We start from the raw sequence: 25438 nt of genomic DNA on the forward strand, positions 1-25438 counted from the left end.
AGTAAATTAACTGCCTATACTAGTACTAATACAACCATTCTTATCATTTCAGCATATTTTCTTCGTCTTTCTTCTTGTACTTCTGTCTTCTTTCCTTCCTTCCTTCTTTCATTCCTTCCTTTCTTCCTTCCTTCCTTCTTTCCTTCCTTCCTTCCTTCTTTCTTCCTCTCTCTCCCTCTCTCTCTCTCTCTCTCTCTCTCTCTCTCTCTCTCTCTNTCTCTCTCTTTCTCTCTCTTTCTTTCTTTCTTTCTTTCTTTCTTTCTTTCTTTCTTTCTTTCTTTCTTTCTTTCTTTCTTTCTTTCTTTCTTTCTTTTAAGCATCCTTACTTCTGGTACTACAAGATGCTTCAGGTTCATCTTATATTTTTCCTGTGCCAGAATCAACTATTTTTCTAAGGTACACTGATTCCTTGTATTGGAGAACCTAGACATTGCATATTGGTTTTCTTTCCAATATTGCTGTAATCATGGTCATATATTGGGGTAGGGGGCAGCTCCCACCTGGATTCTAAGCATGCTCATTGCTGGGGTTTAGCCATTGTGCCATTGCTGGGCACATCTGGCAGAGTGGTGGGGTAGGCAAGCAGGAGCCTGCTAAGGGCCAGGTGCCTCCTGGGAAAGAACTCACACTGAGGAAAGGAGTCAGGCAGACACATGTGGGAAGATATAAAGTCCTCATCATCTGAGGGAGAAGTGATTCTGATGAGGTGTGATAGGTGACATTTGGATGATCTCTGCCTCAACGTCCTTCCCAATGCCTATTATAGTTGTATCCTAGGTAGAAAAAACATGCACTGTCTGTGGGTAAAAATGGAGAGTTATTTTCACTACAAACTTTATAAGGCAATGGCATACAAGAAAGATTAGCTTTGAATCTTCCTACCCCCAACTGTTTCCTTCCAGGAAAGATGTCTCATAGTTTTGGGCACCTCTAAGGGGCCTGTGAATATATCCTCTGAAGCAGTAAGGGCCTCGGTATTCTAGAGAAGGAGTAGGGTGGACTGTAAGAGCTTGCTGTTTGGTGGAGAGACTACCTGCTGATGGGGCTAAGGAGGAAAAGGTATGATGCTACATGGATGCTCATTATACTACTTCTAAGACCCAACAGGGGACCTTCAGAAATACGTAAGAGTCTTTGCAGGGGCCTAGAATCTTGTAGCAGTAGACATGGTAAGGGTCAAATAAATTTGGACTGTCAGTGGCACTGTGTCACTATTCAGGACTCTTATAAAACCCATTTAGGAAGCTTGGGCCACCTAAACAATTTTCTAGCCTGTTTTTTTTCACTTAGCATTTTTTATATGCAGTTTTTCATATTGTAATATGGCTTTCAAAATCTTTTTTACCAAAAACAACAGCAATGATAATATATAATGTTTATTGAATATGCTAGGCCCTTTACAAAGGCTATCTCATTTAAACCGCACAACCACTCTGCAAAGGAGTGTTAATATATTCCTATTTCGCAGATAAGGAAAATTAGGTTGACAGAGTTGAAATATAATAATTTGTTTTAGTTTACCTGGCTAGTGAGTAACAGAATCACTATCTTACTATAACATCCATACTTTCTCCAACAGTCTTTCCTTGCTGCCCATAATATTCTAATATTCTAGGGAGTGGAGGTACCATAATTTACTTAGCCATTACCATATCAGAAATTATTCCCTTGTGGTTGGAGATTTAGGTCAGCTTATTATGATTATTTTATACTATTATAAACAAAAATGAAGTCAACAGATCATATTATTTGTATGCCAGTTACCACCTCTACATTCTGATCACCCTGAGCTATTTGTCCCAATTAAAATATTTGTACTTCCTTATTCTCATAACCTTCCTTACACTTGCCCCGTCTGTTGGAGGGACTAAAACTTACATACCTTTCAAGATGCCACATACCTAGGCTGAACATTCACTTTCCCTATTGTGGCCCTTGGCCCACATTGGTGTCTCCTACAGGGTTCTAATCACATTCACTCTGATTGCAAATCAGTCCATCTCTTCCATGGATTTGTGAGCTTTCTGGGGCAGCGATGTAAGCTCATTCATATGAGGCACTTGTTAAAATGCAGATGCCTAGGTCCCATGAGACCCATAGAATTAGAATCTGCAGACTTGGGACCTGCATTTTTACCAAACTACCCAGGTGCTCTTTATGAACTTAAAGATTTGAGGTTCACTGTCCCAGTGTTCTAAGCAGTGATTGGACACATGAGGGCACCTAGTATTCCTACAGACATTCACATGGCCCCTTTGGAGCAAGTGAAGACTACAGGGAAAGAAATAGTTGCTCTCTCTAGCTGAGTGAACTTCTGAGATTACAATGCAAATTTTTATTAAATTATTCTATTTATTTAAAATAGACAATCCGTGTAATATGATATAAATTTAAAATACATAAAAATTGTACAGTGAAAAGTCAGTCTACTTCCTACATCTATCCCTCAGTTTCTCAGCCCTTGTCGCCTCCACAGGTAACTTTTGTGTGTTTTTAATAAAAAGTTTATAATTTCAGAAAGTAATCAACATAAGCAGGGTCGAAATAGTGGTTTTTTAAAAATAAAAACGTTTAATTTTGACATAATTATGGATTCACAAAAATAATACAGAGCACTTCTGTGTACCTTTATCCACTTCCCCCAATGGATACATTTTATAATATATAGCTACAGTGCAATAGCAAGAAATTTGACATTGGTACCGTATGTGTATGTCATTTTATCACACATGTAGATTCATGCAACCACTACTACAATCAAAATACTTGAGCACGATTCCATCACCACTATACCTATATAACTTATCACAGTCTACTAGTGTTATCACTTTACTAGTTCAGGTGAAATGTAGAAACCTTATTGCTTTTAAGTTCCTTTACCTGCTCCCATTTATGATGCAATTGTCTTAAATATCTCTTTTACATACTTTGAGAACCAAGTCAGACAATGTTATAATTTTTGTGACAACTGTCAAACATAAGTTAGAAACTCAAAAAGAGAAGGAAAATCTTTGTATTTAGTAAGATTTTTACTTTTTCTGTCGTTCTTTCTTTCTTTCTTTCTTTCTTTCTTCTGGGTGTTCCAAGATTCCTTCTTTTGTCATTTGTTCATTTTGAAATATTTCTGTAGGCTTTATTTTAGAGTATCTTTGCAAATTCACTTACTTTCCTTTGTCTGAGAATGGCTTGATTTCCTTAATTCCTGAGGGATATTTTTGTTGAATATAGAATTCTCGATTGACCACTCTTTTCTTTCAGCACTTGAAAATGTGGTACTTTCTTCTAGTCTCTGGGATTTCTGATCAGAAATCTGATGTCATTAAAATCTTTTTTTTTTTTCCCCCTGCAGGTGAGCTATTGTTTTACTCTCACTGTTTTCAAAATTTTTTCATTATCTTCAGTTTTCAGAAGTTTGGTTATGATGTGTCTTGGCATAGATCTCTTTGAGCTTATCCTATTTGCAGTTCTCTCCAATTTTTGAATCTGTAGGTTTATGTCTTTTGCCAACTTTGGAAAATTTTCAGCCCTATTTCTTTGAATTCTTGTTTAGCCTCACATTTTTCCTCTCCGTCTGAGACTCTGATGAAATACTCTTTTGTTATAGCCTTAGGTTCTGTTTTTATTTTTTTAGTCTGTTCTTGCTATGTTGTTCAGGTTTGGTAATTCCTATTGTTCTACTTATCTTCTAATCAAGTACCCTGATCCTTTTCTCTATCTTTTTCATTCTTTTATTGAGGCTCCTCCACTGATTTAAAATTTTTATTGTATTTTCAGTTCTAAAATTTCTGTTTGGTTCTTCTTTATGTCTTCTATTCATTTTTTTATATTTTATATTTATCTGCTGAGACTATTTTTATATTTGTTTCAAGTATGTTCAAACTGTTTGTTGAAGCATTTTTATGATGGCTGATTTAAAATCCTTATTAGACAATCCCAACATCTCTGTCATATTGGTGTTGGTGTCTGCTGCTTTTCTTATTCAAGTTGAGATTTCCCTGGTTTTAGGTTTGTCAAGTGATTTTTGATTGCATCTTAGACATTCTGAGTGTTATGTTATGAGCCCTGGATCTTAATTAAATCTTCTGTTTTAACTTTCTGACACTGCTCTGGTGGGCTAAGGGAGATGCCACCTTGTTACTGACAGGTGGGAGTAGAAGTCCTGGTTTCCCAATTTGCCTCCATTGACAGGGGTTGGGGGTGGGGTGTGTGTACCTTTACTGCTGGGTTGGAAAGGAAGTTCAAGTTCCCCACTACACCTCTACTGACTCCAACTGGCTGAGAGGGAGAGCCACTTCATTACTGTTCTTTTACTGACATCATGGCATAAAAATTATGGCTCCTTACTAAGCCACCATTCTAGAGGAGGATGAAGGAAAGGTACATTGTCACAGCTGGGGGTGAGGGTGGAAGTCAAGTCTTCCCATATGGTGTTTGTTAATGGGATAGGCATGGAGCTGCAAGTTTTTCAGTGGTGTTTGACTAGAATAGAGCAGTTATCCTGAATGTTTTCAGTCTTGCTAGGTTGCCCCTTTCCTGTTCCTTCCTCCTAGAGAGAAAGCAGGGTTTTCTTGAGGTTTTTATTGCCTTTTCCTGTTGACATTTACAGTTTGGCAACTTCAGTCTAGGATACATTAGGCAAAAAAACCCAGCTGTGTTGTTCCTTGGGTCCTGAGATCTTTAGCTGGTCTGCCCCCTTTTCTCCACCTTTCAGAGTCCTCTTATATATAATTTCTAGAGTTTTTAGTTGCCCTTTGTGAGGAGGAATAGAGATAAGTGGTATACTCCATTTTGATTCAGAAATGGAAGTGATGGTGCATTTTTAATTTATTTTGAATCTAATTTTTAGGTGAGAACATGGGAAAGACTGGTGAAAAGCAAACAAACAAACAAACAAACAAATGTTCATTTTTGTTCATTACTTTTCATTTTGTTCTCTTTCCTTCTACCTGTTTTTTTTCTAAAGTCACATTTCTTTATTTTAATGTCTGCCTAAGCTCTTGTCTTCCTGTGTTGTGTTTGGAGACCTAGTAAGGAGTCCAAGGGTCGGGAACAGGGTGGGAGATATGATTATGGAGGGACCCAACACTAGCCTGAGAACTTTAAATTGGGAGGGAACAATTTTAAGCATTTAATCTACAATGGTGATAATTAGATGACTTGTCCAAAACATATAGTGAATGTGAGGCGTGGACGCAGAAGCATTACTGGAAGCCAGAGCAGGGCAGAACCTGTGTGTGCAGGTGACTGGCCGAGGGCAGAGATCAGTGAGGCAGGGCCATCGCCTGAGGCTCACCTCCCTGCGCTCCCTCCAGCTCATCCACCTGCTTCTTATAGAACCAGCAGAAAAATCTCTCCTCAAGTTTGTTGAATCAACATTCATTGCACATCTACAATGTTCAAGACCTGTAGAGTTAGATGGAAAGGCACCTGAGATGTGATCCTTGCTCTCAAAAAGCGTATGGTACAGAAACTTCCCACTTCATGTGTTCTTTACTCGTACTATTTACCTCTTCTATACTCAGAGAAACAGACCTTACATGCCCTGTCAGAGAGTTTCTCAGGAGATTTTCACCAGGGAGAAGGAACATTAAAACCAAAACCAAATGAAACAGAATATAGAGAGAAAAGCCTCCCACCCTGCAGTCGGAGCTAGCTCCAGGAACAAACATTCACCTGGCTTCCGAGAGTGCGCAAGGTGTGTCCAGGGAAGCTGCTGGTCATTGGGCAGCTGCCATCGCACACCCCACACACCTGACGCTGCTCAGCGAAAAGCCAGGAAGCTTGTGACAGCTTTCCCAGTCGGAGAACATCTGGTTCAGCAGGCAAGGTGTCATCTATGCGGCCGGCGGAGACACGTCTCAGCCTGCGTGGCCAGTGACAGGCTCAGTCCCGCAGGGAGTGGCAAAGCCGGAGACAGAGTAAGATGCTCAGGAAAAATGCCTGCAAAGTTTTCTGCATTGGGCTGATTCTGGTTATAGCCTGCAATCTCCTCCTATTATTTTATACCAAAGCGACTTTACAAAGGTTGATTCTGAGCAGTCTCCAAAAGGAGCTTCATTTGCCACTGTCGGAATGGAACGGGACAGTGATAAAGAGACTCTCTCACTTGGAGTTGGATTTGCAGCACCTGAGTAAGTTCATAACACTGACTTGGAGGGATGGTGTGTGCATGTGTGTGCGTGTGTGTGTGTGTGTGTGTGTTTATGGACACTTAGAAAAAAGGGGTGTGAAGAAAAAAATGAATGAGAGGTCACACTCTCATCATGTTTAACAGGGCTGTTAAACAGAGGTGACAATCTCTGGGGCAAACCTCACTTCCACTTTGCTGTGAGATACTATCAGGAACCAGTGGGGAGTTGTAAGGACCTAAGATCAAATCCAGATATAATCACTATTGTGTGACCTGGAGCCTCTCAGTCTAAGGCTCCTGACCTGTAAACAGAGATAAGAAGATCTCCATGTCACAGGGTTATGAAATATATGCAGAAGGTGCTCTATGAACTGAAGTGTATTAAATTTTAACCTCTTTCTTTTATTGAGGTATAATTGACATATAGTATATTAGTTTTATAATACTGTGAAATGACCACCATGATAAGTGTAACCAACATCCATCACCACACATAGTTATAAACATTTTTTTCCTTGTGATAAGAACCTCTAAGATCTACTCTCTTATCAACTTTCAAATATACAGTAGTACAGCACTAGTAACTATAGTCACCATATTGTACGTTATATCTGTAGGACTTAATTATTTTATAACTGAAAGTTGTGCCTTTTGACCCCCTTCACTCATTTCACCTATCCCTCATTCCTACCTCTGGCAACCACCAATCTTCTCTCTGTATCTATGAGCTTTTCTCTCTCTCTCTCTTTCTCTTTCTCTCTCTGGTGTTTTTGTTGTTGTTATTGGTTGTTTTTTTGTTTTGTTTTGTTTTGTTTTTTTATTCCACATATAATTGAAACCAAATGGTATTTGTCTTTCTCTGTCTGACTTATTTCACTTAGCTTAATGCCCTCAAGGTCCACCAAGTTTTAGCCTCTTCACATGAGATCTGGGTTTGCTTTCGATTCTGGCTCACCATGAAACTCTATCCCTTATGATTTTTATGTGTCTCAGCCTCTGACTCCAGTGAGGAGAAGCAGCCATGTTTCCCCTGCTCACAAGTGACAAGGATCAAATGCTTGTGCTCCTGAAGGAGGTTGGATGTGTGAGCAGGGAAGTGACTGCACAGATGTGAGGGTGTGTGCATGTGAGGGCTGGAGTTGGGGGAAGTGTCTTTTAAAATGAAAATAGAACATTGTCCTGGTTCAGGGTGAGACAGAGGGACAGATGTAAGGACAGACAAGAAGAGAAAAAGGAAGAGGAAATTAGGGAAAGGGAGAGGGAGAAAGGGGACCAAAGAGGACCAAAGAGATGTGGACAGAGAAGGAGCAAAGAAAGGAGAGCCCAAGGTAAGAGAATGAAAGCATTTATTTGGAGACAAGAGAGAAAGGGAACATGAGAGGGGGTGAGAGAAGAGGCACAAAGCACCCTAGCACCGTCTACACTCCCCCTCAGGAGGCTCATCGCATTTTGTATGGTACAATTTTCTGAAAGGCAAGTTTCATTAATGGCTGGTTCAATGACAGTCTCCTAGAGAGCCTTACCACTCTCTTCCCTGTGCGTGGCACAGAGAAATTACATGGATGAGTAAATGAATGAATGAGTGTAGGAAGGAGAGGACAGAGGACAGACAGTCAGGGGTGAAGGGAAAAGAGATATAGGACAAGAGAGTAGATGAAACAAAAGGAGGATTATCAGCTCCAGAGCCCTGGCTTTGAGCCCATCTGACCGGGTTGACATTAATTTGCAAATATGCTCAGTGCAGCTTCGCAGAGGAGCCTGTATACTCGAGCAGTCACACTTTGACAGAGCACACCAGGCCACACCAGGACTCTCACCCAACCCCAGGGCTCATCCTACTGGCTCAGCCTCCTTGCGCCTTACATAGCAGGGGTTCTGCCTACAGTCCCTTTCCTTGAGCTGGAACACTGTACACCTCGAGAAGTCCTCTGGAGCCATGGGGTTTACTTCCCTTTCCCTCTTTGCAATGACCAGTTCCTCCTTTTCTTGTTATTTTTGATGCTCTCCACATTATTCACTTTAAAATGATGTGGCGTCAGGGACTCCTGACCACCTGAGATGAATTTCAAAGTGTCTTCTGGACCCTGTTTCCAGATCATAAATGATTTTTATCCTGATAGGCTTCCTGAAATTGAAAGCCTGTTCAATCACAAATCATCCTGGTTGCTCATTGCCTCCAAGAAGATTGAAGAAAATCATAAGTCAATAAGGATATGTAGACATATTATGTAAACCATCACAGAGCAAAAGCAAACACACAATGATAATGATATCTCTGTTGCGGGACGGGTTAATGATTCTACACCAATTTTCTGGAATTTCCACAGAGGTTCTTAAAGGTCCCACCAGGCAGTGCCATTCATTGGGTGTGTCCCCCTTGGGTCTTGGTAAGTTTCATTTTAAGGCATAGGGATGGTCTAGTGACACTACTAGCCCATCCTGCTGGACTCTGCACTTACATCCTCAAATCGACTCTAGGGTGTCCAGATCCAAGCAATTTCCCACTGACAGCAATGAATAAAAGAGAAAAACCAGATATTCCCCAAAGAAGAACACAGGGGAATTTAAAGGAATGGAGAGCCCAAGGCCACCCTGTGACCCCCATATGCTTAGTATAAAAGAGTTTGAATAAAAATGCTATTCAATTTGGAATAACATAAAAATTCTGCTCTCACTTTTATTTCCTACCTGAGTGAATATACACAGTCTTCACTTGCGTCCTCTTTGAAAGATACGCCATTTGTTTTTCTTTCCGAGTTTGCTTCGACCCGCCTCTTTTTGCTTTAAGCACTTCCATAGTTGATTTTCCTCATGGGACCATTTTTATACCACCTTCCAAGTGTGTCCTCCTCCCAGGAGTGGGACTTTCCTGCATCCCTTTAAGGGGCTGTGTATGTAGCTGACATTCAGCCATGTTATGCTCAGCAGGCCCTGTTCTGGGGCCCCAGGCTGTATCTGACTAGAGGAAATTCACACAAGGGGACTGTCCCCTGCCAAGCCGGTGCCTCTGGGCTATCATTATCAGAAGAAAAGCTGTGCTTTCTTTCAACTTAAAGGAAGGTATAGATGGACTAATGGTGATCTTATCAGTCTGGTTGGAATTTAGTGTGGGTTTAGGGGAGGGTTAGTAGGAACTAAGTAGATCCCTACTGTGGAGTGCCTCGATTACCATTTGGGAGTTTCATAATCAATGCTGGGCTTGGGAAATACTAATCAATTCTAGGTTTGGTCCAAGTTGGACAGTTATGGTAATAGCCCTTTACCTTACTATGGAAACCTGGCTGCGCTCTCTTTGCTAACATTTCTGCCTGACAAGTTTTCTCACTCATTACAGACTTTGCAATGGCTCCTGGCTCAGTTGTCTCTGCCACAAAAGCTGCTATCAGCCTGGGCCACTGGAGTGTCCTATGGATGACCCATTCAACACCTTGGCCTTCTCATGTGTAAAGTCCATTGCCTCCAGCCCACCTAACACTTCTAAGGTGCATCGTAAACTGTGTCATCACCCAGAAGCACTCACCTCTGAAATGACAAGTGTATGCTGTCCTGTGTTGATCACAGTCTCACGACTGCAGTATATGCATTCAGTTTTCCCTGTAACAGTGCATTTCTCCAACACTTCTCTTGCCAATATCCACAACTGCATTGCACACTTGTTCTATTGTATCCTCCTAAGGACCCCCACAACATTGTGTGAGATCAACTGCCCATGTTCTTTGCACCTTCACTCAAGTGCTGAGCACTGTGGGGAAATTGACATCACTGAGCTACGCCTCAGCCTGCCTCTCCCCGACCCTCAGTGCTTCCGTGTCTCACAAGTCAGTACTCACTTCTATTTCTTATCATAACAATTTTTTTAAAGTTTTCCACTCTTCTCAATACTCTTCCTCACCTCTCCCCATGCCCGCCAGCAGAGGAAACAGAGAAGCCAGAGAAAACAGAATCATAGCCAAACTTTATTGTGTGCCAGGCCCCACGCACTTTACAGGTACTAATACATGTTGTTATCACAGCAACTCTCTGAGGTACTTGGTAAACCTAAGGCACAAGAAGACAAGTCCCCTGGCCAAGGTCACATAGTCAGGAAGAGGTAGCCACTGATAGTGTATAGTACAGTGTTTCTCGAAGTCTATAGTACAAAAGAATAACTCAGTGATTTTGTTAAAAGTGCAGATTTTGACCTCTTCTCCTACCCTTATCAGACCCCGAGATTCTGATTTCATTGATTTGGGGATAAGCCTGGATATCTACATTTTTACATAATCACAACAGATGATTCTGATGTGTTTCTTGGTCTTTATTGTCAATGTAGGTATTTCTCAGATCACAGTTCCTGGAGGAGCTCTGAGGGCGTGGGACTCGGGTTAGATAAGTTCTGATAGAGCTGGAAGGAGAGGTGTGTTCTAGGGCACGCCATGCCAGGACAGCCTGGCATGACTGACAACTTCCCCATCACATCCTCTGCAAATTTTAGAAACAGGAAAGGAAAACATTTCAAGGAAATATGAATGCAAAGCAACACCCAGGTATCTAATGATTGGCTGAAGTGTGTTTTGTCTTGCCTTCATTTGCAGAAGAAACTATGAAATTGTCTATGAAGCAACAAAAAAATGTGGACAACACACTGGAGAAGGTGGAAGCCAAAGTGAGTGAGAAGGAGAAGCACAAACCTAGAGAGAAACTCTTCCCAGACTCACCGCTTTTCAAGCAGTGGGGGGAGGATCTTTCTGAGGCTGAGCAGAAAACGGCCCAGGACCTCTTCCAGAAGTTTGGTTACAATGCTTATCTCAGTAACCAGTTACCCCTCAATCGTCCCATCCCAGACACGCGAGATTCCAGGTAGGATGGACTGACGGTGGGCTTTCTAGAGACCACAATTTAATTTGGGGATGAACTTTGGGAGCAGTGAAAGTCAAGGGATGGAAAGAGGGTTGAAGGAATGGGAAATTGGTAGGGAAGGGGTTCTGGGCGTAGAAAGTTCTGGCAGGCTGATTGAGCAGAGTTCTTGTTTTTAATCCATCTTATAATGGCAGCTCAGAGAAGATAACTGGTGCAAACATTCAGTCTCTTGGAGATGGGCAGATGTCAGAGAAACATAAATTCTTGAGAATGCTGATATGATGGGTCTCACTCATAATTTTACAGACAGAGAAAGAGAAAGGACTTGTGCAAGTTCCATGAAGTTAGCAGCTCCTCTTCCTCCCCTGGTGTTTTCCTCAAGCTCTCTGGATTCCTCTTTGTTATTAATTCTAATTTACAGTCTCCCCTCCCTTTTTCCTTCTGTTTCCTATTCCCATTGTTTTGTCTCTTTCTGCCTCTCCTGTCCTCCTTTGTAAGTTTTAAAAATAGCACTGTTGTTTACATATAATTCACATACCATAAAATCCATCCATTTAAAGGGTGCAGTTTAATGGTTTTAGCATATTTACAGAGTTGAGCACCATCACCATAATCAATTTTAAAACATAAATTAATATTAAAATGTCAAACAAACCTCAGATTCTTGGCCTAAATTCCATTTGATCATGGTGTATAATTGTTTCTTTATGTTGCTGGATTTATTGGGTTGTCAGAAAAGTCATGACGTATTTTTTCCATGTTTTTCGTTGCAAAAATGCATCATGACTTTTCCAACAACCCAATAGTTTGCTAGTTTTTTGTTGAGGAGTTTTGTGTCTCTATTCATAAGAGATACTGATGTTTAGGTTTTTTCCTTGAGACATTTTTGTTTGCTTTTGTATCTCGGTCATACTGGCTTCATAGAATGAGTTGGAAAGTGTTTTTTTCTTTTCTATATTTTGGAAAAGTTTGTGAAGGATTGGTATTAATTCTTCTTTAAACACTTGGTAGAATTTACCAGTGGAGCCATCTGGGCCTGGGCCTTTTTTTGGTGGGTAATTTTTGATCAGTAATTCAATCGCTTTGTTTGATATAGATCTACCGTATTTGCCGGCGTATAAGACGATTTTTTGGCCCTGAAAAATATGCCTCCAAGTGGGGAGTCGTCTTATACGCCAGGTACACTTCAGATAGACTGCCCATAGTGCTTGCCCCGTGCCATAGTGGCCTCCCGATGCCCGCCCACTTCATTCCACATACCGTTCAGGCATCAGCAGCGCTGCTGGGTGTATGCTCGGCTGTTATGCGATTTTGCTGTTATGCGATTTTACCACACTCGCAAAATCGCACACAGCCGACTTATACGGCGAGTATATAACAAACTCTGTATTTTGAGTGGAAATGTTAGGGGGTCGTCTTATATGCCCAGTCGTCTTATACGCCGGCAAATACGGTATACAGAATTCTATTTGCTCTTGAGTCTGTTTTGTAATTTGTGTCTTTCTAGGAATTTGCCCGTTTCATCTAAGTTTTCCAATTTGTTGGCAGATAGTTGTTTATACAATAGTATTCCCTTATAATCTTTTTATTTCTATAAAGCCTGATTTTTATTCCTGAATTTAGTAATTTGAGTATTCTTTATTATTTTATTGGTTATTCTAGCTAAGTTTGTAAATTTTGTTGATGTTTTCAAGGAACCAGCTTTTTACTCACTTTCTCTATTGTTATACCTATTCTCTATTTTATGCATTTCTACATAAATAGTATGTATACTATTTCCTTGCTTCTGCTTGCTTTGGATGTAGTTTGCTCTTTCTTTTCTATTTTCTAACAGTAGAAGGCTAGATTTTGATTTGAGATCTTTTTTCTTTTTAATGTAGATGTTTACAGCTATACATTTTCTTTGAAGCTCTTCTTTATCTGTACCCCATAAGTTTTGGTATGTTGTGTTTTGTTTTTCAGTCATCTGAAGGTATTTTCTAATTTTCCTTGTGATATTTTTCTTTGACTAAATAGTTATTTAGGAATGTATTGTTTAATTTACACATATTTGTAAATTTTCCAAACTTGTTCTGTTTTTGTCCTTAATGTCACTCTATTATGATCAGAGAATCACACTTTGCATGAATTTAATCTTTTTAAATTTACTGAGGATTATTTTATACCCTAGCATATGGTCTCTTCTGGAGAACGTTGTATGTGTGGTTGAAAGCATTCCACTGTTGTTGGGTAGGGTGCTAATAGATGTCTGTTGGTTAGCAGTGTTCTATAAGTTTTTCATTTCCTTGTTTATCTTCCTGATTGATCCTTTAATCATCGCCATAACTTCCTGATTGATCCTTTAATCATTATAAAATATTTTTTTGTCACTAGTAAAATTTTTATTTTAACATCTATTTTGTCTAATATTAGTATAACTACTCTAGCTTTCTTATTTTTGCTGTTTGCATGATATATCCTTTACTTTCAACCTATTTGTATCTTTTGATCCAAAGTGTGCTTTCTGAAGACAAAACATAGTTGGTTTGTTTTTTTTTTAATACAAAGTGACAATCTCTACCTTTTGGCTGAGTAGTTTAATTCATTGATATTTAATGTTTTATTGATATAGTTGGATTTATGTCTGCCATTCTATTTTTGTTTCTTAATGTCTCATTTTTCCCCTCTAGTCCTCCTTTATTGCTTGCTTTTTACATCAAGTGAATACTTTCTAATGCAACAGTATAATTTTTAAAATGATTTTTAGTATATTTTCATAGTTATTTTTTAGTGGTTGCTCTAGGGCTTATCACATACATCTTAATTTATCAGTCAACTTAGATTTAGTCCAATGAGATATAGGAAGGCTGTGCATGCATAACTCTATTTATTCTTCCTCTTTTTTTGCTATTTTTGTCACACATATTACATATATGTATGATACCAACTTAAAAATATACTGTTATAATTACTTTATATAATTTTATGCCTACTAAATGTCAGCAAAAAGGAAAGTATAAATTTATAGAGTTTTTATATTTATCTCTTTCTTTACCATGTCAGATTCTCTATACTTTTTCCTGTGATTCAATTTACCATCTGGTGCCACTTCCTTACTTCAATACAGCTTTGCTCTCATCCACCTCTTTTGTGCTATTATTGTCAAGTATATTAAATTAGTATATGTTATAGGCCCAACAATACAATTGTTATACTCTTTAAAAATATGATTGCTTTTAAAATCAGTTAAGAGAACAAAGGAGAATAAGCATTTATACTGTCTTTTATAATTACACAATTACCTTTATTGATGCTCATTGTTTCGTGTGTGGACGTGTGTATTTGAATTACTGTCAGGGATTACTTGCTTTCAGCCTAAAGAACTTAATATTTCTTGTAAGGTGGGACTGCTACCAACTAATTATCTTAGCATTTGTTTATCTGCTAGTATCTTTATTTCACCTTCATATTTGAAAGATATGAGATAAAAGATGCTTGGTTGATAGTTATTGTTTGTTTGTTTTTCTTTCCACACTTTCAATATGTTATCTTATTGCCCTCTGGCTCTATTGCTTCTGATTAGATGTCAACTATTAATGTTATTGGGGTTCCCTTGTAAGTCATAAGTTATTTTCTTGCTTCTTTCAACAGTTTCTTTTTATCTTTGGCTTTCAGCATTTGGGCTATGATGTGTCTGGGTATCTATCTCTACAATTATTATACCTGGGGTTTATTGAGCTTCATGATGTACCTAGCTGTTTTTGAGTATGAATATTTATTTTGGGAGTTGTGAAACATATAATCTGCAATTTCATCTTTCATGTCAACACCAGTTGATTGGTAGTGACTACCTGGAGTATTGTGATGGGAAGATTTTGAGTCCTTGTGGTCCAGGAATGAGTGCCACGATCTGTTGGAGATGCCTGCCATCATGCAAGGGGAGAATGGTGGCACATGTGTCAGTATTTGCCACTTGCATACCAGGAGGCAAGTAGGACATAATACATTTTCTCCTGCGTTGGTTACATAATTTAGGTCTTTAAGTATGAGGAGAATATGGTGGGATCAGTTGGTTCTTTAGGGATTAACTCATGAAACTGCTTGTTAGAAAGTATTACTGTGGATAAAAAAATATGTATGTATCCATTATCCATATTTACTTGCATAGCATCTGAGTCACAGCTGATATTTATAAACCAAATGAGTATTCTTTCTCCCTGCTGTCCATAAAAACTCCATGTAATTCAGACGTATATGCATCTCAGAGCAAAAGCACTCTGGAAACCACCTCCATGGTTAAGAGAACCATAGGAAGAATATTCCATTGACTTTCTTTGAGAGAGAAATAATTTAGTGAATCAGAGCTATGACAGAGACTCTTGAATTAAAAGACTATAAAAGAATAAACTTTCTATGCCATTTAATCCAGCTTCCTGCTAAACCAGATGTCAAAGTGATTATAGTAATTAGGTTTCCCCAGCTTCCTGAATAGCTGTCTGACACCAGAAAGATGCTAGCCCTGAGAGCTCTCATGTTGTTGTTATGGCCTCTCTTTACCTTTCAGAGACCAGAGAAAGGCTATGCAGGAGTGTATTGTTTGGAACTGGAGAATCAGTCAGTCACTTTATTGAATTTAGGTAGTTATTGAATACCAACAAACAAACACACGAAAAGACATACGTTTGATAGTTAATCTCTAATAAGCAGTCCACCAAAATGCTTTGGCCAGGACCAACTACAAAATTTGCAGGGCCCAGTGCAAAATGAAAATGTGGGGCCTTTTATTCAAAACATTATTTAAGAATTTCAAGATGGTGATAGCAGAGTATTAAGCCAAGTGAACTCATTAAGTGTGGGGACTGTGTGACTGCACAGGCTGTACACTCTGAAAGCTGGCCTTACTGTTAGCATAACTCACCTTGGGAAATCCCTAAGGCATGAGTGCCATGATCAGTGTAAGAATATATTTCTAAATTGCTTATAGCCTGTTTGCATGTGTACATATTAGTTTATTCGCCCTGTTTCAGGCAAAGCTGTGATATGCATAAAATTTATCTTTCTAACTCTAACACCTAGAACTTACTTAATTTCTCCCATTGTGCCCTCTTGTTGCTAAAAGTGGTGGAGGGGGCTACTGTGCTTCTGTGTTGGAAGGAATTTCGAATGATCAGTTTCTCTAGATGTCATCCAAGCAATACATATTTTCAGTAGTTTCCTGCATGCCTGATATGGTAACCACTAATCACATGTGGCTAATTAAATGTAAATTAATTAAATTTGAATTAAATTAAAATTTAATTAAAATAATATTGAATTAAATTTAAAGTTTTTTGGTTACACAGCCACATTTTAAGTGCTCAATAGTCACATGTGGCTAGTGGTTGTTATAATAAACAATATAGATATAAAGCATTTCTGTCACTGCAGAACATTTTATAGGACAGTGCTAGGAAGCAAGGAAGAAGGAGAGATCATTTTTTTTTGGAACTGCAGGAGCCACATTTGCTGCCTTTCTTCATATAAGGTGGGGAAAAGGATGTGGGGTGAGCATAAGAGAAGTGTTGTGAAAGCATTTAGAATACAGAGAAGAAAATATTCAAATAGATGCTGGGCGGAGGAAATAAAATCTGATTGGATTATGTGGATTAGAGCGAAGAGAAGCTGAGCAGTTTTAATCAGCTTTCAGTTTAATGTAATTATCAATTCTACTCTCAATTAAATGCATATTTATCATATAACCACTCTGTACTAGACACTAAGAATTGCCACTGAGCTTGAAAGAATTTTAAGTTCTCTCAGGCTCCTCTGTCTCAGCTTTAAATATTGATGCTCATCAGGCTTTAGCTCAAGGCTATTATCTGCATGTAACTTGAGTGATTTTATCCAAGTCTTAGGAATCAACCGTACTTACATGGTGATGACACCCAAATTCACATCTTGCTAATCCATATTGTTCATCTGCATCTCTGGGACCATATATGTACTTGTATGCAGTGATTTGCTAGCAAATTTCATTGTGTGACTCAGAGGCACTTCAGACTCAACGTGGCCAAACCTGAAAGTATCCATTTCTTTTTCTCCTCTGGTTGTTCCTAGCTCAGTGAATGGTGTTATTCTTCAAGTAGTAATTATAACTACAAGAACCACCACATTAGTAATAAGAGCAGCTAACATTTTTTGAACACTCCTTTTATTCTGAGCATGTTAAGCACATTATTACATTTAACTTTCATAATAATACTATTGAGAGATAGTAGAAAATATATATTGGTCTCTGCTTGGGTTCCTGACACAGAGATCCTGAAACCCTTGTAAATACCTAAGTAATAAGATTACGAGCATCTTTTGTTCTACTGAGACTCCTCTGGGTGGGCTCCTGAATGAGGGCTGGTCACCAGAAAGACCAAGACATTACCAGAAGCTTGGAATTTTCAGTTTTGTCCCCCCATCCTCCAGAGAGGAGAGAGCAGCTGAATATGGAATTAATTGGTCATGCCTGCATGAAGAAAATTCCGTAAAACCCCAATAGTACACAGGGTTTGGAGAGCTTCCAGATTTGAAAACACATCCATACCAGGAAGGTGACACACCCCACCTCCACGGGAAGAGGAGCTTCTGTGCCTGGGACGCTTCCGGACCTTGGCCTATGTATCTCTTCACCTGGTTGTTTATTTATAACCTTTATTATATTCTTTAATAAATTTACCAATGTAAGTGTTTCCCTGAGTTCTAAGATCTGCTCTAGCAAATTAATTGAACCTGAAGAGGGGGTCCTGAGAGCCTCTGATTTGTGGTCAAGTCTGACAGAAGTTATGGGTAACCTGGAGATCACCTTCTTGTGATTGGTATCTGAAGTGGGGTGGGGACAGTTTTGTGGGACTGTACCTTTCACCTGTGGAATCTGATGCTATCTCTAGGTAGATACTGTCAGAATTATATCTGAATTTTGTACTGTCAGAACCATTGGATACTCAGCTAGTGTCACAGAGATATTGCTTTACGGAAAAACTCCCACAAATGTTTTTACCAGAAGTGTCAAGAGTGAAGTGTTCTGTGTGATAATAATATAAGTAATAAAGGAGACACATAGTAGGTGTCTATGTACCTACACCATATATAGGTGGAAAACTGGTAAGATTTATACCAGTTTTCAGATAACCATTTTACAGATTCCATAAAAGAGGCACAAAAAGGGTAGGTAACTTTCCCAAGGTCATACAGATAGAAAGTGACAGAGCTGTGACGTGAATACAGATCTGTCTGGAAACCCTGCTTACTTGCTCTTCTTCATTGTCCAGTAGCACCCCCTTACTAGCCCCCCCACACATAAACACATTGCCACCCCATTTGTGGTTTTCTTTCCTCGATTTCAGTTACCCACAGTCAACGAAGGTCAACCACAGTCTAAAAATATTAAATAAAAACCTTCAGAAATAATTCATAAGTTTTAAGCTGCATGACGTTCTGAGTGATGTGATGAATTCTTGTGCCAACTTGCTCTGTCCTGCCCAGGATGTGAATCATCCCTTTGTCCAGCGTATTGACATTGTATATACAGTACAATATGATATTTTGAGAGAGAGACCACATTCACATAAGTTTTATTATACTGTATTGCTTTAATTGTTCCATCTTATTATTAATTACTGTTAATCTCTTTCTGTGTCTAATTTATAAATTAAACTTTATCATAGATATGTATGTGTTAAAAGAAAAAAGCCACAGGCCCAAACTGATGTCACTGGTGCTAAAAGCTTATTATATCAAACCCAGATTTAACACCTGATCCAACTGTAGTTTCAACCTCTCCCAGAAATGAAATCTTAAGCAACCAGTCTGAGATTTTCTGGCCAAGCATCAGTAAAATGTGGGTTCTCTTCATCCCCTAGAACAGGGGTCCGCAAACTGTGGCTCGCGAGCCACATGTGGCTCTTTGGGTACATTCTGTCTCAAAAGTTTGCCGACCCCTGAAAGAGCCAATCCTGTTTCTCACAATTTAAAAATTATTCGAGGGCCATAAATATATTTTTACATAATCACCATTATGTGAATAATGTCCTTTAAAATTTTTATAAATGAAACTATGATAGTTTTATTTTCATTTTCAATTTTACTTCAGAGCCACATGTATGTACCCAAAGAGCCGCGTGTGGCTCAGGAGCCACACGCAGTTTGCTGACTCCTGGCAGCTCTTCTGTCTCAAAAGTTTGCCGACCCCTGCCCTAGAGAAAGAAGAGGTAATCTGCATGATAAAAACATTCCTGTTCTCTTCCCCCAAAGAAAAGGTGGCCTTGCCCCAAAATAATGCTTTATTTTCTTTTTTTAGTAGCTCCCTTGCCCCACCCTTCTTCCTATAAAAACCTTCCATTTTGTACAACCCCTCCAAGCACACTCCTAGTTGCTAGATGAGATGCTGCCCAATTCATGAATTTCTTAACAAAAGCTAATTAGATCTTTAAATTTGTTCCATTGAATAAAACATTATATATATTTCTACAATTCAGGCATCAATGGAGGTCTTGAAAAGTACTTCTTGTGGGTAAATGGGGACCACCATAGTCTCCAGGTTAATCTACAATCCCTATCAAAATACCAGCTGAGTTTTGGGTGAAAATTAACAAGCTGATCCAAAAATTCAAATGAAAATGCAAGCAATCCCAAATAGCCAAAACATCATGAAAAAAAAAAAAGTCACAAGACTCATATTTTCCTAATTTCAAAACTTACTACAAAGCTACAGAAAATAAGACAAGGTTCAGGATAGACATATAGATCAGTGGAATAGGATTGATATCTAGAAATAAACTTTTATAATAAGAAATATATATTTGGTTTTTGCCCATGTTCTTGGCACAGAGCTCCTAAAATTCTTGGAGTTTCTTAAGTGAGAAGAGAGATATAGGTATTTTTTGTTATTCATAACAAGCTCTTTTCAACTCTACCTGAGTTTATGTTAATGAGGTGACTTTTGAAAAGCTCCTGAGGGTATGAACTAGTTGCAAAACTAAGCAACCTTGAGATTAGATAGAGGTTTGGGACTTTCAGCTCTTCCACGCCTCTGGGAGGGGAGAGGGGCCTGGAGAGAGATGTGATCACAGTTGGCCAATAATTTAATCAATTATGCCTACAGAATGAAGCCTCCATAAAAATCACTGAACTATGGGATTTGGGGAGCTTTGGGGTTGGTGAACAAGAACACATCCTCGTGCCAGCTGTGTGCTGCACCCCAAACTCCACTGGGACAGATGCTCCTGTGCTTGGGACCCTTCAGGACCTTGTCTTGTGTATCTGTTCAGCTGGCTGTTCATTCGTATTCTTTCATATTCTTTGTAAAAATCTGGTAATCTAGTAAGTAAACTGGTTTCCTGAGTTCTGTGAGGAATTTTAGCAAATTAATCTGACCCAAGCAGGTGATCCTGGGAACCTCGGTTTTATAGCCAGTGGGTCAGAAGCACAGGTAACAACCTAGACTTGTGATTGCCCTCTGTAGTGGGTTGTGGTGAGGGGTGGGGGGGATGGGGGAGAGGGGCAGTCTTGTGGGCCTGAACCCTTGACCTGTGGGATCTGATGTTAACTTCAGCTTCAGGTAGGTAGTATCAGAATTAAGTTAAATTATGGGGCACCCAAATAGTGTCACAGAATTATTTTATATGGAACCCCCACCCCCACCCCCACATCTGGTCACTGAAGTTTTCTTTGTGAGTAGTGCTGTGAGTAGAGAGAAAGGCAAACAGGAGAGTTTTTCTTCTTTACAGGTGCCAAGATAATTCAATGGAGGAAAGAATAGGCTCTTCAACAAATGGGTTGGGATAACTGGGGATTTATATGCAGAAAAGATGAAGTTGGAACTCTACACCATACCATACATAAATATTAACTCAAAATGGTCATACGTGTAAATGTAAGAGATAAAACTATAAAACTCTTGGAAGAAAACATAGGAGTAAATCTTGGAGATTATGGGGTAGGCAGTGGTTTTTAAATATGACACCAAAAGCATAAGTGATAAAAGAGAAGATTGAAAGTTGAACTTCATCAAAACTGAAAAATCTTTTGCTGCGAATAATATCATCAAGAAAGTGTAAAAAACAACTCACAGAGTGGGAGAAATATTTGCAAACCATGTATCCAATAAGGTACTTGAATCTAGAATACATAAATAACTCCTACAACTCAATAATAAATAGACAAATAATTAAGTTAAAAATGAAAAAAGACTTTGACATTGCTCAAAAAAAATATACAAATGACCAAGAAGCAGTTAAAAGATGCTTAACATCATTAGTTGTTAAGGAAATGGAAATCAAAACCACAATGAGAATACTTCACAACCACTGGGATGGCTAACATCAAAATAACAAGCATTGTCCAGGATCTGGAGAAATTTAAACCCTCATTCAGTACTGGTGTGATGGTAATGTAAAATGGTGCAGCCACTTTGAAAAACAGTATGGCAATTCATCAACTTGTTTGTAAATCAAAATTAATTATAGACTGTAATAAAGAATAAAAGGCATTTATTTGAGAGGAGCTGCAGCTCAGGAGACACAGATTCAGGTAGCAACCTAAACTGTGTTCCATTGAGACAAAGGGGAGGGAGTCTTTTATAGCAAAAGTTTGCACCCAGGTTCTCAATTAAGTCCATTTATGTAAATGAGGTATCCAAATAGTGTACTTCAGGTTCAACAGGGAAGGTCTCAGGCTGTCGATGGAAAAATAAAACCAGGCTTTCCTTGTAATGGTTGACTCAGATGTCATAAACTCAGATGGCAAAGTGGGGCACAGTGCGGGAAGCTGAGGGTTCAGTCTGAGGTTCTTCCTGGTGTACAGAGTACGTGAGAATCCCCTGTCAACAAATGGCCACTAGTCTCTTATTTATAAAATTTGGGCCCTTGGTTGACTATGGGGAGTCCACCTCAGCAGGTAAATTCCTTTTTAGGGTTCACATCAAATGAATCTTTCTTCTTGGGGTCCACATGTTAAACATAGAGTTATTTGGCTCAGCAGTTATAATCTTAGGTATGTATAGAAGTGAAATGAAGACAGATGCCAACATGAAAACTTGTTCAAGAATGTTCACAGTGGCATTAATAATGAAAAAGTAGCAACATCCTAAATGTCCAACAACTGATGAATGGATAAACATGTGGCATATTCATGCAGTGGAATATTATTTGACAATGAAAAGGAATGAAGTACTGATATGTGCTACAAAATTGATGAACCTTGAAAGTATTATATTAGTGAAAGAAGCCAGTCACAAAAGACCACATATTATATGTTTCCATTTATTTATATGAAAAGTCCAGAACAGGCAATTCTACAGAGATAAAAATTAGGTTAGTGGTTGTCTCTGGCTGAAGTAGGTGGAAGTAGAATGGGTTGGGGAGAAATGGTGAGTGACTAGTAATGGGTATGAGGGTTTTTTAGTGTGACGAAGTGTTTTAAAATTAGATAGTAGTGATGGTTGGTCAACTCTGAATGTTATAAAAAACACTGAATTGTGTGTGCACTTTTAAGTGGGTGAATTTTATCATATGTGAAATGTTATCGCAATAAAAATATTTTTAAAAAGAAGAGTAAGCCAGTGCCTAGCATATGATAAACACTTAATAAATGTAAATTATGATGTTTAAAAAAATGTATCAAGCACAATTTTGGGGGCAGTTTGCCACCTCTCTATAGTGGTGAAGTAAAAGACTGTCAAAAATGAGTGAAGGTCTGAGAACATGGGAAAAGGGTGATGGCAATGACGGAAAGAAAGCCTCTGGCAAGGAAGCTAATTTGGGGATGGGAGAGATATAAGAATTCCTTTGGGGGGTATGTTGAATGTTTAGGTGGAAATGTCTACTGGAGATTAATAAAAAAGAAATGGATTTTATCCCCATAACAGGAAAATTTTGGATAAACAAATACATAATCTTGCTACTATGATAAGCAAGGGTTTCCCTTCCTAATGAGCTCGGGGAATTGGGGAATCGATTGGTATTATAACATTATGTCTCATCACGGGGCAAAAGTGTAATGGCCGCCATAACAAGAAGGTCTCTTAAGACTGATAAATGAAGCAGGCAACTCCATAGAATATAACAGAATATAACAGGGTAATTTACTTAATGGGAAGCTTGCATTGGAGCAGAAGAGATGACCCAGCAATTCTGTGCAGATTATTCTCGGCTAACAGACTCCTGTTACAGTACTTTGTAGTATAATTTTGGGTACTAATGACTGATACGATGAAGGGACAAAGGTTGTAGTAGTGCCAGGGGCCATACCTCCTGGTGATCTTGTGATTGTTTATAATCAATTCTGTCACCAGTTTAATATTTATCTCACTTGTCATGCCATTCTGGCTGTTACTAGCAGAAAAAAAAATATGGCTACATTTTAAGGAACACAGATAATTATTAACTAAAGGCTTTGATACACTTACTAAGGACAGTGAGGTCAGTCAAGGGTCACAGCATGAAAGAACAAAAAGATGGAAATGGTGTTTGTTCACATCTACACCTATACACATTATATGTAGTGAAGGGGTATATTAGATACTGATGTTTAAGTAATTTAAAAAAGTAACATGGTTATAAAAATGGTCTCTTGTAGGTGCCTTCAGAAGACATATTCGTCACAGCTCCCATCCCTCAGTGTCATTCTCATATTCATGAACGAGGCTCTGTCCATTATACAACGGGCCATCGCCAGTGTCATCAACCGGACCCCCTCGCGACTATTGAAGGAGATCATCTTGGTGGATGATTTTAGCTCAAATGGTGAGCAATTTGATCAAGGAATGGTAGCAAAAGCAACCACTTATTGACTGTGCTCAGCTGGAAAGGGGTTTTGGCTTAGTGTTTAGGACACTTTGGGCTCCTCATATAGGAAAGAGAAAAGAATCATTTACCGAGTGCCTGCTGGCTCTGGGCACATTTATGTTCACACAGTCATATAGGATCAGCATCTTGATTACACAGATGAAGACAGAGCACATAGTGTGCCCAAACTGCATGGCAAGGCACGATGGCACTGAGTCAGGCCCAGGATTGTGTGACTCCAAAGCCACCTGTGCCCTGTCCATACACCATGAGAGGGGTCTGAGAGAGTGAGGGGGGGGGGTCCAAAGGAGGGTCTCAGATACCAAGAAGGGATTCAGAATCATCCTCTATGGGGAAAAAAACCAATCTTCTCAGGTAATTAAGCCCAGAGAAAAAGGGAGCGTTGGATTCTGAGACCTTTTCAGTGACAATGCCTTTTGCTCACAGCATGCCCCCTCCCCACCCTGGTCTAACCCACCCAAGGAGGACTCACAGAGAAGTGGGAAATAGTGGATGGACCTCAGTCCTCACTTTCCCTGGTTTTAGAATTCAAGTTCCTCCCTTGTAAGCTCTGTGTCCTTGGGTAACTTCACTTCTCAATGCTCCAGTTTCCTTATGTGCAAAACACAGATGTTGATAAAAATAACTCTCATAGACTGTAATGAGAATTAAATGAGATATAATGATAGCTAACATTGTTTTTTCTAAGCATCTTACACATGTTAACTATTTCAATTATTAGAATTACGCCATGGGAAAGGAAGCACTTTTTTTTGCCCAATTCACAGATGCAAAAAACTAAGGCAGAGTCTGGTCAAGGAACTTGCTCAACTTCACACAGCTGGGAAGTGAAAGAATTGCGATTTGACCGTAAACTTCAGAGTCTAGAGCCCTAGCTCAAGCCACTGTGATCACTGATTATGAATAACATTTAGCACATAGTAACCTCTCAGCAAGTGTTAACTTTTAGTTTTAGTAATTTGGGGCACCAAATAAAAGAAACTAGAATTAAGTCAAAAAAACAGAGATTTGGGCTAGCAATAAGGAAGAAATTTCTGATAGTAAGTGCTGTGAAATGCAGGACTAATTTGTTCCTTCTTTGAGGATCTTTAAGTACAAGAGAGGTTATTGCAGCTTCAAATCAGGGGCAGTTTGACTCAAGGAGAAAAGACAAATGACATCTTAAACCTCCTTTTTTGGATTTTCAGACACTAAAAATACTCTTTTTCATGTTTTAAATACCTTCCTCTCTTGTCCTTCCAATATAACTGCACAAAAAATGAGAAGGTGCAATTCCTAAGCAAAATTCCACCAAAAAACAAAGAAAAGAGAATGGCTGACTTCACTTATTTCTGGGCAGGGAGACTGATACCAAGTTGCACACCTGGTTTTCAAGCAAGAAATAGAAGCTTAATTAGAAAGACCTCTGTTTTAGACATCTGAAGAGACCCTGATTCCCTGATTCCGTGAGATGTTCTGAGGCACGTCAGCTCACCTCTCTGGGCCTCATGCTTCTTCATAGGGCTAAGCTAGAAGACCACTGAAGATAACTTCTTCTATGAAAAAAAAAATCAATGGTTCTATAATTCTACATTCCTGAGGAGCAGATAAGGGTTAATTGGAGTCTTTTTCCTGTAGAACAGTGAAATCGAAAGATACAAGACTGGCTTGCTCCCAA

General features: G+C 39.0%; 1 protein-coding gene across 1 annotated transcript in view; it reads left to right on the forward strand.

The window, feature by feature from the left end:
* Positions 1-5923: 5923 nt before the first annotated feature.
* The window catches only part of GALNT8 (polypeptide N-acetylgalactosaminyltransferase 8), a gene marked incomplete at its 3' end in the record, with an annotated part of 30040 nt that continues 10525 nt past the window's right edge, over positions 5924-25438 (forward strand). Inside the window, exons 1-3 of the mRNA XM_019660972.1 lie at positions 5924-6131; positions 10705-10969; positions 23552-23718. Of these exons, the coding sequence (XP_019516517.1) occupies positions 5924-6131; positions 10705-10969; positions 23552-23718 (640 nt within the window). The remainder of the gene's footprint in view (positions 6132-10704; positions 10970-23551; positions 23719-25438) is intronic.

The sequence above is a fragment of the Hipposideros armiger genome, unplaced genomic scaffold (genome assembly GCF_001890085.2).
Source record: "Hipposideros armiger isolate ML-2016 unplaced genomic scaffold, ASM189008v1 scaffold_332, whole genome shotgun sequence".
Classification (NCBI taxonomy): Eukaryota; Metazoa; Chordata; class Mammalia; order Chiroptera; family Hipposideridae; genus Hipposideros; species Hipposideros armiger.